The sequence below is a fragment of the Clupea harengus genome, chromosome 26 (assembly GCF_900700415.2).
Source record: "Clupea harengus chromosome 26, Ch_v2.0.2, whole genome shotgun sequence".
In the NCBI taxonomy this organism is placed as follows: domain Eukaryota; kingdom Metazoa; phylum Chordata; class Actinopteri; order Clupeiformes; family Clupeidae; genus Clupea; species Clupea harengus.
The window spans coordinates 10,575,841-10,596,691 of record NC_045177.1 but is presented as its reverse complement, the minus strand read 5'-3'; the positions used below and the strand labels follow the sequence as shown (position 1 = coordinate 10,596,691).

Below are 20,851 nucleotides of genomic sequence, written 5' to 3'. Positions count from 1 at the left end.
GGTGCCACGGCAACTGGCACTGCAGCCATAGCCACACTTCGCATGCTAACATGCGGCGTTTTCTTCCTGCTACAGGCAGCGGCAACAACAGGCAGCTCTTTGTTCCTATTCTCACATGCTGCTCAGAGAGAATAGCTGCACCATTGACAATGAAAACATGCTGACATGACTGACGTGAACTGATCTCAGTTCAAGTAGCTTTTTTTTTATCATTTAATCAATCCTACTTGTGAAGTATGTGCTAGTGTAACAGAAACACACTGTGAAATAGCGTGCACACTGTAGCATAAAAATGAAAAAACTAAAATGACATAAGAGCCCTCCCTCACCGAGGTGTTGCATATCTAGTGTCTAAGTTACACTTTCAAAAGGGCTAAATGTAGTTAATAATTAATCTAAACCGAAAGAACCTGACCCCCGGTCTCTCTGCACACGATGTTACCTTTGTTTCTTTTCCCCCCTCAGTTAGTCAGTGGTGGTTATGTAACATGGCCACTGCGCTGTGGTATGATTCGTTTGGGAATCCAAAGCCTTGTGAAATGTAGTTGGCACATTTTTAAATGTTTCCCGTTTCCCCCCTCACTCACTGCCTGTGGTATTTATTACACCGACATGTTCACAAGCTTATGTGCCGGAGCACCCCGTTCCTCTCTGACGGGCCTGTGATTTCATTATGAGGGAGGTGTTGTTCCCGTACACCATGTTTAAAGATGTCCCCTGCACAGTCTGAATAGTTCTAGTACACCGCGTCTCTGAAAGCAGGACGTAACGGCGGACATCTAAAAAAAAACATCGGTTCTGTTTTGGCTGCCGGCCCACTCGAGATTATAATCAAAAAAAGTGAAGTGAGTGTGCAGAGTACGTATGCCCTCATTCATGCTCCGGGGCTGTTTGTCTGATGTGGGTAAGTAGGGCAGTGTTATGTCAGGGACGGAAGACTCCGGAGCCCTGCTGGGATACTGTGTACCCATGTGTCATTCTGATGGTCCTCATATTTCAATTAATCCTGCATGCCAGGAGACGCCGACAGGGCTCGGCCATTATGAGGCCACGGGGAGGAAACTCTTTTGAGCGCACTGAGTGACTTCTGAGCCTGATGGCTGTCGCTAATGTTAAAGTTGGAGTGTTCCTTATTTAGTGCTGCTTGGGGAGTCGCAGTGCAGTGAGTTTTTGTCACGTAAGGATGCACATGTTACATCACGGGGATATGCGTATGAAAGAAATCCATGTCACAGTGATTGAGAAATTCAGTATTTTATTTTTCATTTTCTTTTTTTTGTCACCCATCTTTCATTTTGAACTTTTCCTTTTTTCTTGAAACTCGGCAAACACACATTACATCGGAGTACACTGGTGTACATTGGGGGGCTTGGGGCTGGGGGTGTACATACATAAAGAATCACATTCTAGAGATAGGTGGAGGATAAAGACAAAGAGACAGAAAATACATTAACAAAAATAATAATGGTGTAATATGAAATATAAAATAATAATAATAATAACAATAGAATAAAATAAACCTTATAACATCATCCAAGAGAGAAAACTTTACATTTATACACAATGGCCAGTGGCAGGCACCTGAAAGCGAAACATTTAAACACAGATTGTACAAACCGAATTATACAGTGCAGGATTAGCATTTAGCATCCCGATGTGACAAACACTACAGTGGGACTAGGGGCGCTACGCAGAGGTGTCAGTTGTCCACCAGACAGAGAGGCACCTTTTGAGAATTAAAAGAGTAAGTGACCCGATGGTCAATAATGGCAAACACCAGATAACATACATTTGTACGAATATGTAACCATGGTATTACAAAACAGCCATAGAATAAATCAGGACCAATCAAATTTGGTGGTCATGGACAGTCAAACTCCATGCCATGCGTGAGACACTAAGACACTTGAGTACCCTCTGCCCCGCCAGCACTCTGCTCTACTGAGGTAGTATCAAGGTTTTCGGAAACCTGATCTCATCATGATATGTTTTGACACAGGCCATATTTCTGTATCTACAGCCAAATCCAAAACTGTGAAGAATCACCCCCGCGAATCAGTGTCAAGTGTGTCTTCGCGTGGAAGAAGATTGGCAGATGTTCAGGCTTTTAATTCATGTACTTATTCATATACATATGCTTATCTTGTCAATGGTGACTAAGCAAATTCAAATCTGCGTCTGGAGCAGTTGAGCATCTAATCAGTTTGGTATGTCCTATATCTGGCCAGACAACGCAGAACATGGACACATTCTAATACCTTGTAAAAACCTGTGTGTATGTGTTGAAAAAATGAACTTCAAAAAAAGAAACTGGAAGCATTAAATTGAACATTAAACAGGTTAGGACTATACAAGAGTTCCAGCACAGACGAATGGACAACCTTTTAATCTCTGCTCCCTTTCCGTTTCTCCTTTGTTTCTTCTTTTTTTGGTAATTTTTGTTTTTTTTTCATTAAAAATATATTTAAATATTTGAAAATTCATATGTCACAGTAATATACAATCCAAGTGCTTGTAAAATGTCCAAAGGGATGGGGGTTGAGGGGGAAAGTAAAACAGAAATGGAAGAGATGTTTTTTTTTGTGAAGAATGGAACTCGTTGTTGGGAACTTGGTCCCCCAAGATGCTCATTGAGAAATGTTAAGTGTCTGTCTGTTGAGACAGCTGTGACCATAGCAGTTTTTAGAGTTCATCCGAGATTCAACAGAAGTCCTGCAGGTCACAGGTCATCGCTGCAGACTACGAGTTGATTCGTCCTTTTCAGCTTTGAGCTTTCGACACATTGAATCTCCGATTGAACTGAAAGCGTTCCGCTCCTCTTAACGAGCATACCTTGTCTGACCCAATAAGTGCTATTGAACTTCTCTGTGAGAAAGAGAGAACCATAGGGTCTGGACCAAACGTGACGCAGTGTACCAGACACAAAACCACATCCAAAGTCACAAACCAGGAACTATTCAATAATGTCTACCCTCTGCTGTGGGAGGATGAGTGATGGACTATTATACATTGGTTATGTGTGTGGACTGGTTGAGACTCCAGTCTATAGTAGCAGGAAGCTACCAGTGACAGTCCAAGAGTCCTCCTCTTTCACTCATGCCTCTGGTTCTTTCCTCCTCGTCCACCAGAGGTCTTCTTCCCACTGTCCTTCCCTCTCTCCTCTGCTTCTTGAGCGGGAGAGCTGCTCGCCCTCTCTAGAGACCCCATTTCTGCCTCGTTGTTGCTGCTGCTGCTGGTGGCTGGGCCTTGCTGTTGGCTGAGTTGGGCGAGGGCCAGATAAGGGTGCTGGGGCAGGGCGGGGCTGGGTGACGAAGCTGTGGTGTGGGTGGGATGAGTGCCGGAAAAGAAGTCCACTTGAGCCGGCGCACCACCGTTGGACAACGCTCTGTACTTGAGTCGCAGCTTGTGAGGCAGAGACTGAATCTCCCAGTTTTGGCTCGCTGCTGTAGAGCCGGTGGGGGAGAGTGTAGACTGGTGGGCTGTCGTCAGGCACTGGTAACCACCTGTATCGGAGGAGGAGGAGGAAGGAGACTCGTCATCCGTGGAGCCTTCTCTGTCCGAGCTCCGTGGGTCTCCGTCACTGGAAGAAGTGTCTTTGCCCGAGGAGTTCTCAGGGTAGAACGCCTCGGTTCTTGGGCCCCCTTCGTACGTTAATACTGGTGGCTCTTCGTCCAGGTTATTGAGGTAGGATTGTTGGCAGTGGTAAAGGTGGGCCTTGCCCTCCTCACTGCTGGGGAGAAGGTTGGGAGCAAAGGTGTTTGGGTTGAGATCTTGGCTTTCATTCCCACACCGACCTTGAGCACCGCTCGCCTGCTGGTGATGTGCCTGTGGCCCCTGCTCTGAGATCCCGTCCATCTGGCCACTGCCGTACTCATAGGGCGGAGAGTCCAAAGTCTTTCTCGCGAGTTGTTTGGCCACCTCAGTGATGGTTTCCAAGCTCTCTGGGTTGGCCCTAATCTGAGGGCCATTGAGCTGTGGCTCTGGCAGCTGTTCCATTTCTTCGGCCCTCTGACCGTCCGCAGAGTAGGAGCCACTGCTGGACCGGTACAGAATGACACTCCTCTGGGCCGTGGTGGACTGGGAAGAGAGGCTGCCCATAGTGTCCTGTTGCTCCATTTCCTGAAGATGGTGATGGTGTAGGCTGTGGTGGCCATTGAACATCCCGTTAATGACGCTGGCCTCAAGTCTGCTGATGTCCATGCCCGCGCTCTCGTGCTTGACTTCGTAGTCGACTGGCTCCGGGCTGTCGCGAGATGATCCGTCGGACATGTCGGACAGGGAGCCGCGTGGGGAGTACTTGAGGACTTGGCGATCCCCTCGGCTGGACTGCTCTGCTTCGGAGGAATCCGAGTTCATCATGACTTGTGAGGCACTGGAGTAGCCGCTGCTGGAGAAGTAGGGCTTGGTAGAAGGGGTGCTATCGCCCGTGGATGTGCCGCCATTGGCTGCTCCTGCCCCACTGCTCATCTGCTGGGTCTTTTCCATGTAGGAGGCCGTGCTGATGAGGCCGAAGCGCAGCTTCAGCTGCAGGAGTTCCGTCTTCAGGCGCACGTTCTCCTCGTTGAGGGCCATCACTCGGTTCTCCAGCACCATGTCGTTGAGACGCCGCTTCTCCCGGGAGCGTTTCGCCGCCTCGTTGTTCTTGCGCCGTTTCTCCCAGTAGGACGCGTCTTTTTTCTCGTCGGAGATGAACTCACGCTTTCTCCGGCAGGACATGCTCAGTTTGGATTTGGACATGCGCCGGCCCGGGGTGGTTTGGGATGACGTTTCACAATCACTGAAGTTTGACGCCGTTTCCAAATCGGTGTTCGGGTTCGCGACGAGAAGATTCAGGCTTTCCATTTTTGACGTCTTCCAAGTCAGGCCAGTTTGGTAGGTATTATTTTCTTCAAGGTAGGATCACTCAATGACTTTTGAGGAGGTCCCTATGTTCCTCTGGGGAGGAACCTTGTTGATATAAGTGTTCCTCTTGGTTTCTTTGGTTTGGGTTTAGCTCCCAGATCCCTCAAGTGTCAAAATTGGACAAAAAGATGAGGAAGAGGTGGAATTCAACATAAACCTCCTTCATTTAACAAATCTTTAGAGTTCAAGCTTTGAAAACAAAGGTCTTCTCCCCTCAGGGTGCGCTGGTGTGAAACCTCTTCCGTTTTCCCACCGCACAACTGTGTCAAATCAGTCTGCAGGAATTCCTAGACTCTTGCTGAAACAGGTTTTTGTTTGTTCGCAAATCTTCAGAGACGTGCAGTCGAGGCTGTGACCTAAGGCTTCAGGTGTCTTTAACAGGAAGTAGGTCACTGTGTCTGGATGAGGATTTTTCCACAGCTTAACAGTCTCCAAGGGCTACACCACCCGCTCAATCACAGGGAATAAGTCTGTGAAAACAAAAAAGGAGACAATTTTGTTATTATAAGAAATTATGCTGATGGCTTGACACTCAACAAGGACACCCACAGAACTTCACTGGTAGCAAGTATGAGTTACATGGTAAAACAAATACTATGTAAGCCTGGTGTTACAGTACACAGTTGAAGTTATAATACCATAAAACCTGTCCCATGAGATACATACTACTACTACGTCATCAATACTAAAACAGAACATAAACTGCTGTCTTATAATAACAAATAACTGCTTATACAATAAATAATCATGCTCTGACCTAAACTACGAAGAGGTAGTTCAGACAATTGGTTGTTGACGTAAGAGGAGTACTGCGTGTTTCACTTCTCATTCAGGCACAGGGGCTTATATAGAGCCATATAGGTCAACCACGTAAGCAAGGGAGAGCGAGGGAGCGAGCGAGGGAGCGAGTGCGAGAGGGAGGGCAGGGGAATGTGCCGTGCTGCACCACTCTTGTGTAAGACACTGCACTGTCACATAACCAGGAGCACCTGACCGCTCGCCGGAGCTGCAGAGTTGGAAGGAGAGGGACGGAACAGAGGGTAGAGGACAGCAGGGCATCCCTGTGTTTCTGCCACTCTTAGTGCCACCTACGCCAACCCATGCCATCTTTTCCCCGCCACAAAAACTGAATACCCCCCCCCAACCTATCACATTAAAGTATTGCCCACTTCAAATAGTGGTTTCTGTGTCAGGTAATAGCTCTCTCCACTCTGTTGTAATATATGGACTTTAATTTACACTGCCCTTTTGGATAGGAAGCAGGCTGGGCTGTCTCAGATTTTTTTTTTTTCCTGTGTGTGATTTAAGTCCAAGTCCTCCTGAGCACTCTGTAGCTGAAGCCAAGTAGTCCATCTTGTTATGTCAGAGAGGTCTTACACAACCACCTCTGTATCGGCGGCTCACATCTCCTGTCTATCTGGCAGCATTCCTGCCTTTCCATGGTTCAAACAAAACAACCCTGTTCACTCTTTATTTCATTGTTTTTTCTTTTCTATCATTTATTCTGTAATTACTATACAAAGGGAACATGTTTTGAAACTTGAAACATGATTGTCATTTATGACTTACTGAACAATGTGTAACCTTAACCAGATCTTACACATTTGCCTGCTCTCCATTTTGTCACAAAGACTTAATTAATATCGAAAACAATATAAATCCATATTAGTGAGACAAAGACAACAACTAAGTGCACAAGACAACATTAATAGCATTTTGTGTGATTAAACTAAATCCCCCCTTCAAATCACTGGATGAGGGGGATTTTCCCCCTGTGAACAATACACACCTAGGACCTACGTCTACACAAAGGAAATGGTGTCTCCGGCAACAGTAATATTATCTAATGAAAATACATAGGAATGCTGACAGGTCCAAAAATAGAGCCATTTTTTGCACTAACATGAAACATTTACCTAGTAAATTAACACCAAAACGAACAATTCCTTATCCATGACCATGTGCTCCAACCCCTATGAATTTTTCTCGGCGTGAGTGTATGTGTGCGACAGAGAGTTACATAACCTCACAGACAGCCATGGTGCGTCTGTGCTGCCTTTCTAATTCAGCCTATTCTGACTATAACAAAGCCATCCTTTCTGTGCCGATTGTGCTTCCACAGGACGGGGGGGGAACTGGGAAGAATGGGTTTTATTCCCATGCTCTGAAAGCCTTTTAGTAACATAAGCAAGCATGGCAAAGAGCTTCCTGTCTCATCGCCAGTCTTCAAATCACAAATCCCCTATTGAAGCTATTTTTGTTGTTTGTGCCTGTTTATTTTTACCAATCCACAACACAAGGGGACGGCTTTACACACGCAGCACCAGAGATGTGGGAAACAAAGGGATGTGCTTGACGCCCGTTTCCACGGCGCCAAAGAAACAGAAGCATGATGGAGAAAAAGAAGGGAATAAGAGAGAGAGAGAAAGTATGGTACTATGTCCCACTGACCCAGAAAATGGGATTGCACAGTAAACACAGCACTCAGTCTTGACGCTGCGCTGAAAAATGGGTCAGTGTGACTGCAACAGAGGGAGCGGGCAAGGTAGAGAGAGAATTAGTGTGCGCTCTAAAAATAGAGAGAGAGAGAGAGAGAGAGAGGGAGGGAGAGAGCAGTAGGGAGGGAGGATGTGCAAAAGACAGAGGGAGGGGGTTGGGGATGAGTGGAGGTTTTCAATTGGTGGAGAGGGGAGGAATTTTACCAGCACTGCAGTGCTAGAGGAAAAAAATTCAAAGACGGAAAACGTCAGCGAGAGATATCGGATTATACAGGGCGGTGAATCATACCGCCCATTAATCCCTGAACACAAACAAACGCTCTGTTTTATTCCAGTAGTATGCTGTGATAAACAAACCTACGATAAGGGCATCCGTTAAACAGTTAGTGTTGGTGTCTGTGAGGGTAGTGTGTAACTAGCTTACGTCACCTCATTGCCCAATTCAAGCTGTGAGCCAGAGACACTGCAGTGTCTGAGAGGCTCCAGCACATTGTGTGTTACTGTGACTGGCCATGAGGCCAAGTTCACTGTTGTGTAACACCAAACGATTACAATTCACAGGCTTTAGACCTCAACATCTTTGGACCTCAACATCCTTTTAATCCAGATGACTCACTCTCTCACCCCTCGGGTATATTGGGTCATTAGAAAGCACAAATTCTGGTGCAATAGCCAACGTTTGGTTTAAGACTTCTCTCGGGTTAACCGAACACTTTAAACTCCCCCCCCAGTGCCTGATGGACAGATGTATTTAAGTATCTGTGGACTATCAGGTGACGCAGTCAATTGGAGCTGCAGACGTATGCTGTTTGTTCTATCTTCCCACAGTGTAATGCTTGGTCGGTGAAATGCAAGCCAGCCCCACCACGTGGCAATGCTGAACTCCTCTATTCCACAACCTCTTCATCTTCACAGAAAGAGGGACCACAATTCAGGGAAACGGGGCTCGGGTCGAGTGAAAGTAGCGCTCAGTTCTCTGTCAGTATACACAAACAGAAACCATTGAACATGTGTTTGGCCAGTCACATGGCAAGGACCGCAGGGTGTAACCTTTCTACGGGCCAAGTAAGGCCATATGTTTCCACAAAATTAATTTAGGCCTCTACTCAGGTCAAACAAGGTTCAATTGTGTCTCTTATTACCACTGACGCTCATGCAAAGAAATGTGTCTGGAGTGAAACCTAATTGTCAGCACATCCCCGAGCATCAAAATCAACAGTGCACACTATAACAAGGAGTCTATACTGTCGAACCTAATTCGCCCATATTTATCAAATACAGTTGTAGACTCACCAGACTGTATGACTTTGATTAAAGTGGCTCTGCTATACCTCCTCTGACTGGATGAAGTTAGTCAAAAAAGCTTGTTCACATTCCTGGCATGCTCACGCTAGGAGTGGCAAGTTATTCTCAAATGGAGTTTGTTAACCTTAGCAAATACATACGAGGAACTCTGCGCACACTACTCTTCTTTACCCTGCTATCTCAATTTATTCCAATTGCTGATGTGTCATGAGATCAAGGCATAAACTAAAACGGGTTAGTAATCTTTGCTATAATATATTTCACGGGAGTGACAACTGTGAGAGATGCTTAAACTCTTGCCTAATACCTCATGGTGCTTATTAGTGATTTGACCTACATTTTCAGACAAGCAGAGCTTACTTCTTTCCCCCTCAGCACCACCCCCCTACCCCCCTAAGCTTACCCCCCTCCAGGCAAATAGCTGGAGTTGATTTTAGGTCTCAAATAGCTGCATGCATCATCTCCACAACAGTATCATGTTTATTATGCAACCCTTGGCAACATCTCAGCTAATACTATCCACTTGAAAACTGCATAACACTTTTAAACTCTTATTCCACGTCCCATTTGATGTTAAATAGTTTTGTGCAGGAAATTAATTAATTAATCACATGAAGGCTACTTGCTATTGGAATACATTGGAATAAAAACTATGAAGAAGCGTATTTAAAATGTTGCTTACTTTGCTTGGAAATTGCATTCCCAAAGCTATGTACAATATATTCATAATATTATCTTCTTCACATATTCCGTCACTATTTAATTATGTATTTAACTATTTAATATGTATTTCAACATATTAATCTCCTTATAGAGTTTATCTTTGAAGGGCAAAGGACTGTCTAAATTAAGCCAAACATAGCCTTGCTTAAAGCAATAGGACACTCCAGATCCTCATAGATCCGTCCTATGATTTCATAGAAGTCCGTGTAGTGAACTTGTGTTCTTCGATTCCCCTTAACTCCGCTGGGTTCAAACGCAAACCCATCGTGACTCACCACCTACCGCACCCAAGTTTTCTATGCCCCACGTGAAAAGATGTGAAATAGAGAATGTAAAACATTTCAACTTTGAGGGTGAATGGCTCTGAAACCTCACCACGTTTAGGGGACAAAGAAAAGAAACATTGACGCAGAAGGTCAGTTGTGTGGTGTTTTTTTTTTTGCCAGATATAGTTTGTCAAATGCACAGAAATTACAACGGAGCTTCGACTACAACAATATTATATAAAACTTTAAAGAGAACTTATGTGTGGTGGGGACAACATGGTAAAGTGCAAATCACAGGGAGTCGTGCTGTTACAGAAGGTTTCCTAACCACTGTAGTTAACGTCTACAGAAAGGGGCTCCACGTGACAAGCCGGACAAGTGTCTCAAGGAAACCCATGGAATTTGTCCAGTTGTTTGACTTGCAACATAACACAAAACTCCCTGCCTTCAGGGCTGGCCATACTCCCACAATGTCCCATAGTAAACGGTTGTTAATGCAAAACTTCTCAAAAACTGTAAGGTAGTTAGCAACAATAGGTACACGTACCCTAAATAATATTATATAAAACGTTTGAATTAGTCTTGCAGTACTGTGATTATTTAAAACTAGGTTACCGGTACATACGTTTTACAACGGTTATAAGCCTGAAGCAATTAGGTAACTTAATATGGGTCGATAGACTATCAGACATGAGGTGGACTACTAATGCAATTGGAGATGTTCAAAGAACAGGTTCCTTTCCAAATATGGACTTAACTTCATCCTACGACCATCAACCGTCAGGGGACCCCAACCCCCCAAAACGTTTTAGATTTCGTAAGGAATTCTACCACCACCCGCCGGAAAACGCGGCTGAAATGTGGGGGGAAAAACGCCTCGCCTTGACAATGTGTGTACAGCGATTTGCCAAGATTCAACATCACTCAATGAAACACGGTATAACTACATATCATCAAACCAACAAGCAACGACTATTAGTCCACATTTTCCATGATTTCGTTAGTGTGTATGAGAAACGCGTTTGCTGACATAAGACACGCTACGCAAAATTCTCCTGTCTGAGGTCAGTTGCCAAATGAACAATAACCTAGACACGCTCGCATGTCTGTGTGCGCCGCAAGGTGATGCGATTTTTCACCTAATAGGCATTATAGCCGGTATGAAAGGATCAGATCCTGCAAGCACAATGGATCGTAATTTCATCAATAATGTAAATACTAACCTGGACGTAAATAGCAGATTCCAAAGAAAATCCTCCAAGAAGATTTGTTTCAAGAGTTTAAATTCGTATTTCCTCCGATCTCATTCGGCTTCTCTGGTCAGGTTTGGCTGGAAATGTTACACGCTGCCGTGTTCCTCTCTCACCGGCTCAGTCAATGATGCTGGCTGTAGCGCTAGTCGTGTCTCCCACTTTTGGTTTGAGTCCTCGTGTTATGTCGGAGACTTGCTCCCGTGTCCTACCCTCTATCTCTCGGTCGTTGAATGTGTGTTAGTAGGTCAGTAGTTGCATAACAGAGAGCTTTAGGTGCCTCGTCACGTTTTTTGTTCTCTCTCCGCGCGCTCTCAGTTTGCCCCCACCGTTCGTCTTCTTACCCCTCCCTGCTGAAGTGAGATGAGGAGGTAGAGCAGAGGAGAGGAGGAGAGACGGAGTTGGGGAGTTGTAGGTATTAATGTTACGTCAGCCCCAGACATAGGGTAGGCTACTAGGACATTTTCTACTGGAGCACGGAACTAAATGGAGCTTGTATGAGTTGAACCTAAACATAAAATCGCGAACAGGTAATATCGCTTTGGCGAGTAGGTTACGTAGGCTACCTACTGACATGTATGTAGATGATACACGATTGGCGTAGGTGGGAGGGAACGTCTTGTTTTTGTGTAATTGGTTACACAATATTTGGCATTACATCAGACCTTCCTATTCCCTTCAACCACCAGACTAGCATTTGAGAGTAGCCCGTTGAGACAAACAACATGCAGGAATACAATATTTACTGATTAGACACCAATAAAGTAGACACAATGTTCAGGGACATTACATCATACAGTGACTCAATACAAGGAAATCCCCCTATTTAATTTCAGTTTCCTTGAAAATGCTACATTTATGTTTTATTTCTATATTTTGATAGCATATGCAGTTTTGACCTTGAGCAAAAATATCACCCAAGTCAAGGACAGAGAGTCCCTTGGCTCTCTCAGACATCACACAGAGGGCGCTAGCTTTAGTTGTACCCCATGCGGTGGTAGTCAGACCCCATTCTGAGCCATTCAGAGACTGGATGTATTTTCTACTGTCAGTGGGTTCATACTGATCTGTCACGTGATGGCACTCAAGGCTGTGAATACTCATTTTCTTACACAGCCATGGTTTCCTGTTACACAAGAAGAAGCCTTTAGTGGAAGGCCAAATCCTAAACAAAACAATGGCAGTGATGTGAGAGGTGGAGGGAAAATGAGAAGTACACCATCGCGCACACAAACTCACAGACACAGACACAGACACAGACAGACACACACACAGCACACACACACAGCACACACACACACACACACACACACACACACATACACACACACACACACACACACACCCTGTCTCTCTCTCTCTGTCTCTCTCTCTCCTTCCCTCTTTGTCTCTGTGCTGATGGACATAGCGCAGATTGAAAGCCTTGGCCTTGAACTTGGCCACCCTTCCCCCTTCCCATTTCCCCCAAACACTCCCTCCCCTGTCTGCATCTGCAAGGGTTCCCTAGGCAACCGTTGTGCTGCCTGCCTAGCAACTGCCCCCCACTCCCTTCAGAGAGATGGGGGTGGAAATGGGGTAGTGGGGGAGACAAAGGACCCAATGTGTGTTTATTTAACATGGATTATCACACTAACAGGAGTGAAGGCAGCCACTGAGATGTTTGGGCAGGCCCTGCATTAGGGTTCATGTTTAGGTACAGAGGAAACCACACACTTTGCCGGAGGAATGTGGCTGTCCGGATGCTTTTAGTCCATTCTGAAATCTGATGTGATGTTTATTTTTGCTTTCTTAATTTTATCTAAATGATGCACATTTTTAAGGGACTGTCAGGGACGTTAGATGAATTTGATGTTTGTTGTGAATGATGCAAAATGTACAGAAATATATACTAGATACACTTAAAAAGGAATATAGTGATAAACATAAAATCACTCCACCCATCGTTTGTCCTCTGGAGAAAGGAGGCTCAATAATGTACAGAGTTTCACCGCCCTCTAGTGTTTAGGAGTCGCTATCGCAAAAGTGCTTTTTTGGACAAAGGTTAAATTGTGGTGAAACATGCATCATGCCACATTGCACACAGAGAAAATAAGACAGTAACAAGAGGTTGCACTGTTTTTAAGTTGTCCTCTCTTCGTCTCTGACCCAAGCTGAAACATTTTCCTTCATCGGCAGCAGTAAGCCCGTGAATCAATAACCTTCCACTTGCAGCTTAAAATAGCTCCTGAAATGCTGACTGCTGTGAGTGGGTCTCCTTGCTCAATGGTAGACATCCTGGGAGTAAAAACCACTTAGCTGCTGAGAGCAAGGGTTTCCTTTGTTAAACTGATGAAGATACGATTATTTAATGTTATAATAGAACTAATTTCTTCCACAGTGATGCAGTAGGCTACTACACGCATCCCAAGGTAAATAGACTAGTTTGTTTCTAAAAATCAGTATGGCAGTCACAATTAGAAAGTCAAGGCTGGTTCTTTTCAAGGAAAGTCAAGGCTGGTGCATGTCATTAATGGGTAATCAGTAATTTCACTATGCATGTCATCAATGAGTTTATACATTTACATTTACATTTACATTACATTTACATTTACATCCTGTTTGCCACTGTGTATTAGAATCCATTCCATGTGATGCTTGAAATCAAGGCCACGATTTTTGCAATTACTTACTGTAACATATTGACTTCATAAAGAGACACAGATTGGTAATTAAAAAAGGACAACCAACATTTATTTAGAACAAAAACGTCACATGAAACCGTATTACTATTTACAGTATGTGTTAAATATATAGAAAAAACTACAGAATTGACAAAACAGTGCAGACATCCTGGGATGCTTTGTTCAGCAGAGTGAGGTGGCTTGTCTCCAAGCTATGCTCCACAAAAAGCTGATCAAGAAAATGATGTTGCTGTGGATTCAACAGTATGTGTGTGAGAAGAGTACAGTGTTTCAAACTAACCTGTTCAGCTGAGATTTAGATCTCGAGCTTTTTTTTTAACATATTGATGAGGTCCATGCACAAAGAGTAAACTGATATGGATTTGAAAAAAATGAAAAGCAAAGTAATATGCACCTCTCTGGGCTTGCTGACAAAGAACAAAATATGTCTCAAAGAGGACTTAGAAAGAAAACACTTCTTATAAATAAACTGATGTTATTTTTTTTTCATGTACAGAATTGGTAAGGCACACTTTGGTTTGATGTTGGTGGCAACACAAGGGTAAAAGTGTTTCATTGGATGCCCAGTTACAGTGAGTAAAATCATAGTGGCAGAGGCCAAGACGGAGAGAGCCAACATAGTGCAACAGTAACAGTGCCCAGCACGTTTGTTTTCCAACGTGACAGTGTATGAGCATTACAGCTACAGATGCTATAGGGCAGAGGATGAATTGAAACACAGTAAGAGTTCACAGTGAACATGTTTGAGCATGGCCGCGGACAGGAAGGGCGTCGTCTTCAAATGAAACGATCTCATTTCCTGTCTTTTTTCTGATACCATCCTGAGGTGCTCTCTGTGGTTGTGAGGTAGGCTGGCCCCGGGCCCCCCCCGACGGCGACGGCAGGCAGCCCTTCAGACGAGCCTGGAGCGCAGCTGCTGGGAGAGGAGCTTCTTCAGCTGGGCCACCTCCTCGGCGAGGGAGCAGAGCTGCGAGCGCAGGGCGCTGTTATCCGGCGGCTGGGAGTCTGCCTGGCGCTGCGGGGGTGCGGGGTGGTACCCGCTGGGGGAGAGGCCCAGCTGAGGCTGCTCCCGGGGTTGATGATGATGCTGCTGGTGCTGCCAAGCTACGTGTGCCTCGGATGAACCGTAGCTGTACTGACCACTTGACTGACCACTTGACTGACCACTTGACTGCTCCCTGCTGGGGTCCCTGTGCGTGGCCGGCGAGGAGCTGTGCCAGGTGTCCCCCTGCACGGTTGTCTCCAGGTTCTCGCTGGTGACTGGCGTCTTGAAGCGCAGTTTGTGCGGCAGGCACTTCATGACCTCCTCGCCGTAGTCTCCTCTCCGCCCCGGCTCGCTGACGCAGTGGCCCCCACCCAACACGTCTCCGTCAGACCCCATGGGACAGGGCTGCGGCTCGTAACCCTGCTGCTCCTCTCCGACAACGCGAGGCGACACCTTGCTCATGTCGGCCGAGCCGTGGTCAAATAGCACAGGGCTGCCAATAGTGGAGCTGCCAGGGGTGGAGAAGCCGGAGTCCTGAGAGACACTGCTGCTGTCGCGGCCCCCTCGCATGCAGTACGTACCCCCATGCTGAGGGGGCAGGCTGTGGGGGTGCTGCTGCTGCTGAGCAGTGGGGTAGTGATGGTAGTAGCGTGGGGGGGCAGGTGTGCAAACTTGCCCACAGGGGGCACCTGAGAGAGGCATGATGGACATGTCACAAGGGTCCTTCACCAGGCCAAAGCGGAACTTGAGCGCGAGAAGCTCGGCCCGCAGCCGCGCGTTCTCCTCCAGCAGCGCCATGATTCGGTTCTCCAGCACCATGTCGTTGACGCGGCGCTTCTCGCGCGAGCGCTTCGCCGCCTCGTTGTTCTTCTTGCGCTTGTCCCAGTAGCTGTCGTCTTTCCTCTCGTCCGGGATGAACTCGCGCTGGCGCCGCAGGCTGCTGTTGCTCGGGCTCTCTTTGGCTCGCTTCAGCCCGGAAGTGCGGCCCAGCAAGGAACGGACCAGCATGCTGCTGGAGGTGAGGATGGACACGGCCTCGTCTGTGAAGGACAAGGTTCCCAACTCGTCCCCAGCTGGTTCCAGCATCCCTCTGTTCGGAGGAGAGGAGCAGTTTCCTCCAATCTCTCGGAGCACACCACCCTGGTCTCCCATCCCTGGGGGTATCACCTGTGGTCCAGTCCCTGTCATACTCATGGAGGCTGCAACCTCTTTTTGTGGTGGAGAATGAAAGGATCCTGAGGCTTTCGTTGAACTTTGTTCAATGGGATAATACCTCCACCTAGCGACAAAAAGTGAAAAGACAGTGAGGCAAAGAATTGGTCACAAAGATTTGTGAAGCCTATAAAGCTTATGTAAGATAGCAACATAATGTTATGCAACTGATTCGTATCTTTTGGCTGTCTATTCGCATAATGAGGACTGGGAAGAAATATCAGAATTAATATAAAGAAACCGTCTTTGATCTTAATGATAAGATTACTTCCAGAGAAAGAAAAAGTACGAAACTTTTGTAATTCTTTTTTTTTTTCTCTGAGATATTTTCATTAAAGAGACAACAAGTGACGTATAACTGTGGAGACGTTTGAGGCTGCCAATGTGAGGTAGATTGGCATGCCCATAACCCGATATGAGGCCATACAAGTCCGGACACCGTCATTTTCTTAGATCTAAAAGTAAGATTTGAAGCTAAATGCAACCGGATTAAACAAAAAAAAAAACAGCGGTTGAGAACTAGACGAGTGAATGCTTAATTCAATTCAGACTTGTTATTTAGTGTCTCCTGTGTGAGAGATGTGAGAGAGAGGGCGCGAGCGCCGCCGCTTGCATCAGCACTTCTACTGACAGCAATTGGACGCTCGCGCGTTGGCAGCAGCAGGTGGCTTGTGTGTGAACTGGCAGCGCACCACATTCGGTAATTCAAAACAAATCGTGTTGTGCCATTATCTGTACGTTACATTCAAAACAGTAACCTGGTAAAGCGTCTGGAGTAAAGGCAATTGTATGATTAAAAACCAGCTTATGTAGGCGACAGTATCAATACAAGTTGTCCCACGAAACATTTCAAAGCCATATTTGGAAATGAAACAAGTGTATACTAACGTGCTTATTTTGAAGCATTTCTATTTTATTTTTATAGTTTGCTACAACTAACCTTAGCTTGATTACCAGCCTAATAATTAGGCACCCCCAACCTTCCTCACCTTTTGTCACTAATTAAACAAAATAACGTTTACAGTGGCTCGTATTTTAAAGGTGTTCTAATAGGCTGTAACAAAACCTCTCTTACCTGAATAGATCGTTTGCCTTTATAGCTTGCCTCGTTATGATGTTATCTCAGCGTCAGTATACTAGTTTTAAACTGTTGCGCATCAAGCAAAAGTATAGATTTAAAATATAGACTAACCCAAAAGTTCACGATGTGTGTCGACCGCCGCCAGCTGCTCTCTCAAAGCGATCGTGCTGGTTTCTGCTCGGACGGGAGCTAAATCTCATCGCCAGCCTATTTGTTTCTTCTTCCGGCAGGTTCAGTTGGGGTCGCACACTCACCTCATGTGAACTGGGTTTGAACGAGAAGCGCTGTTTGAGCCCGCCTCCCAGTTCAAAAGCACCACCTAGTCCTGGCAAAGCTCCAATCCGTTTTCAGTTATTGCGTCACGAATTATTTCACCCGAAACAACCTTCTGCATGAAATCTGCGTGCACTTTTGTGATATGAGAATGTTGATTACAAACTCTCTACAAATGCACGCTCATTTTAAATGAACGTTAATGCCTTTCTGATTACAACGCGTGTGGACACGTATTAATTCATTGTTCCGTTGTCTAAAAAGTTACAGTAGTCTACATGGAGATGAGAAGTCAGTTAAAAGCCTATTAACATTTTCATGTGTCCGAAAACACAATCTCAAAAGTCGCTTCTGCCAAACCAGTGTAGAATGTGGGTGTGCACATCGTAGCACTGGGTCCAGACATGGCAAGAAAAGTTCACGTTTAACTAGCTAATGTTAGAAAGCGTAAGCTAAATGTAATGTACAAGCCTATGTGGCAAAAAGCTTGTGAGAGTGTGTAGTTTATTCTAAGACTGAGATTAACACATGACTACCGTCCATTGAAAGGCTTGAGTAGCCTACTCATTTTATGAGATACATTTTTACTCGAGTAATTATTTTGATGGGTAATTTTACTTCTACTTGAGTCATTGCTATTATAAAGTAACAATACTTTTACGTGAGCACAGCTTTTGCTTTTGCCCACCTTTGGTAATAACTTTACCAAACAGTTTTACATTATTATATTAGAACAATGGAGATGTGAGGTGATGCGAGGCCAGTTGATCTTGAATTCACTTGACTTCACTTCACATGCTCTTGAATGGCCCTTTAATGCTGCAAAGCTAATAGGTAATTGGAGTCCACACCTGTTTATAATGATTTTCAGGGGAGTCTTTAAAGTAACACTCTGCACCAATTTGACACTTTTTGAAGTACCGTTTTATAGGCAGCTAGTTTTGGTACTATCCTCAAATTTATTTTGATATATGGTCGCTTTGACTCTACAGTCATGCTTATAACTGTCTTTTTGATAGGCCTTTGACTCTACAGTCATGCCAATAACTGTCTTCTTGATAGGACTTCGACTTGTGTCTGGTGTTTGCCAGATTTGGGTATACATGTGATACGTGATATCCATTGTTTCCTTGTTTCTAATCCTGCCGATTACATTGGTTTACTGAGCTAGATTTGAGTGTGAGCCAAGGCTGAAACCATTATTCCTGGAAAGTTGAGACGTTTTCACATTACTGTGGTCAAGTGCTCATTAATTGATTTAACAAATTTCAGAATCCTCTTAGCAGATCTGCTTAAATTAAGTAAAGGGGCCAGTGTGAGGCCGTGCACCAGCAGGCCTGCCTGTTGACAGCTCTTTTTGTGGGTAAAACACCTCCACTGGCTGCCTGTAGCTGCTCGCATTAAGTTCAAGTCACTTATGCTTGCCTACAGAGTGCTTGATGGTTCTGCTCCCACCTACCTAAATGCTCTTGTAAGGGCAAATGTTACACCCAGGAGGCTGCGCTCTTCTAGTGAGCGTCGTTTGGCACTGCCGTCTGTGCAAGTACGGCAGTCCAGACTATTCTCATTTGTAGTTCCACGTTGGTGGAATGAACTACCCAGCACTACCAGAGCAGGGGCGTCCCTCTCTACCTTTAAGAAGCTTTTGAAGACCCAACTCTTCAGAGAGTACTTCCCGTCCTAACTGGCACTTCGACTAGTGCGTAACTTGCAATTACAGCAGTTACACTTCTGCACTCTTTCTTTCTTTTTATTTCATTTTGTTATATTTCTTATGTAAAGTAGTATTTATTTATTGTTACACCAGCTTCTATTGCTCGTAGCTTGAATATTCTCTCCCTTGTACGTCGCTTCGGACAAAAGCGTCTGCTAAATGACTAAATGTAAATGTAAATGTAAAACGGGAACTTCAAAGCATGGACTGATCTGCTCATCACCCAAAGCCCCTTGAAGTACTGGCGGAGGTCCGTCCTCTTTCAACCAAATCTTGTGTCTTGAAAATATGAAGCAAACAAAAGGGGTTCTAAGTAGTTTAAGTTCTAAGTCACATACCGGTAGTCTTTCTAACACAGGTTTGGTGGTTCTAACACACCGTGAGAACACACATGATCTGCTTGTGTCTCGTTGAGGTTGTAACATTTCTGTGGAGAAAATCATATTGTGACACTTTAGCACATTGGATGAAAGGGTCAGAGAAGACAATGACACATACTGAAGTCTTTGGTTGTAGGCATGCTCTGGAACCTAATGTATATCCTAGATAACTCGCCTCTACAAAATGCATAAACATATTAAATAGTCTTGAAATGCAGTCAGATGTGGCTTAATATTGTTTTTTTTAGTGATGGATATGGCGGACATTTTATAACTGCTTGTGTCAACACTGAGGTCTCCCTCCTGCCCCTTGTTAGCCTTCATTTGTCACCTAAGCGCTCTTACCCCATGGCATTTGAATGTCCATGATCCTATTATGAAAATAACTCATGCGATGTCCAATCTCTGTCTATGTCGGCTTTATTTAACATTCTTATAATAAATCCTTTCCTTTTCCTGCCTCTCTATTGGGTGAGGACACGTGATTTTTGTATGCCAGATATTCTATCATGTCCCTCTGTCTCTATCTAGTACAATGAATGATATAGGGTAAAATATGACTCATGATTTGATACAATATCAATCCAGTTTCCATATGGCATATCAGCGGTAGGGCTGTTCTAGGGTAATGTATAGATGAATTTATGAATGTATACTATTTGTTGGGCCTCACTGGATTAGCTGTCACCAATCTATCAAGAAGTATATCTATTGAGAGTACATTTATTTGTATTTTTAACATGCTGCTCAACCTTAGCAAAGATCCCAGAACACCGTGCTCTATATTCTCTCTTTAAGATGTACCCCTGCCCTTATGGATGGATTATGTAAGCACAGTTGCAACCCAGTGTGTACCAACAAGGGCATTTTGTGGAAAACCACTCAGTGAAATCTATCACACAAAAGAAACCTGTTTTCCTTTTTCTCTCTCCTCTCGTCCAGTATTGTATTTATTAGTAGAGGACTCTGCATAAGAGTTAGAGACTGTATTCTCAGTCAGCTAGCAGGACAGAGCAATACTTCCTTCACCTGAAGTTATCCTTAGTTATTGCTCGGCAACTGACATGCAGGCTCACCACAGAACATGGTAATTTGATAAGGTCCCTGAAACACATTAACATCAATGTCTTGGAGTGGCTATCTGTATCTCAACAGAAACAAATAACAGACATTTTACAAAGAGCAAAAAAAATGTTTCCGTTTTTTTTTTATATTTCATTGTTTTCACTAATCTTAGAGTAGAGTTGTTATGCAACTCCAGGGAATATTTGAGGACAGCAGTGCTGTAACAGCAGAGGTCATCTCAGGATTCCTTTTTCTGGAACAAGAAACACAGTGCATCTTCCCCACTGAAACCGAATGACAATTCCCATCTTAAATGTTGTCACTCTAGCCTTCCCCGAAGCTCTCTGCGTGAGGTCACCACACGTCCCCGGGCTGAGCATGTGTCCCATAGACTAGACTTGTGCTCTGGCAGCAATGAAACTCAATGGAAATATCAGGATCTTGTTAGATCAAGAGGGGACAGAGAAGAAACAAGGAAAAAGCTTTTAGAAAGACATTTGACAGTCAAGTATCTCT

At 44.7% G+C, this 20,851-nt stretch overlaps 2 protein-coding genes across 3 annotated transcripts; both read right to left on the bottom strand.

Annotated features, from left to right (window-relative positions):
• Positions 1-1,238: 1,238 nt before the first annotated feature.
• Positions 1,239-11,540, bottom strand: nfil3-5 (nuclear factor, interleukin 3 regulated, member 5). The gene is made up of 2 exons (XM_012831196.3): positions 10,918-11,540; positions 1,239-5,372 (listed from the first exon to the last, which is right to left on the bottom strand). Exon 2 carries the CDS (start codon positions 4,840-4,842, stop codon positions 3,091-3,093), a length of 1,752 nt encoding a protein of 583 aa, XP_012686650.2. The 5' UTR covers positions 4,843-5,372; positions 10,918-11,540; the 3' UTR covers positions 1,239-3,090.
• A 2,105-nt stretch (positions 11,541-13,645) lies between these two features.
• nfil3-3 (nuclear factor, interleukin 3 regulated, member 3) lies at positions 13,646-17,174 on the bottom strand. 2 transcript variants are annotated; one of them, XM_012831201.3, is made up of 2 exons: positions 16,898-17,174; positions 13,646-15,889 (listed from the first exon to the last, which is right to left on the bottom strand). In XM_012831201.3, the coding sequence occupies exon 2, from the start codon at positions 15,802-15,804 to the stop codon at positions 14,518-14,520; it is 1,287 nt and encodes a 428-aa protein (XP_012686655.2). In that variant the 5' UTR covers positions 15,805-15,889; positions 16,898-17,174; the 3' UTR covers positions 13,646-14,517. The 2 variants fall into 2 exon arrangements, with proteins under 2 accessions (XP_012686655.2, XP_012686653.2); XM_012831199.2 differs by having other exon boundaries at positions 17,015-17,173.
• Between the last annotated feature and the right edge of the window lie 3,677 nt (positions 17,175-20,851).

Bases quoted from the DNA above. Each gene is read 5' to 3' on its own strand.
- nfil3-5 (XM_012831196.3), bottom strand. From the start codon at position 4,842: ATGGAAAGCCTGAATCTTCTCGTCGCGAACCCGAACACCGATTTGGAA.
- nfil3-3 (XM_012831201.3), bottom strand. From the start codon at position 15,804: ATGAGTATGACAGGGACTGGACCACAGGTGATACCCCCAGGGATGGGA.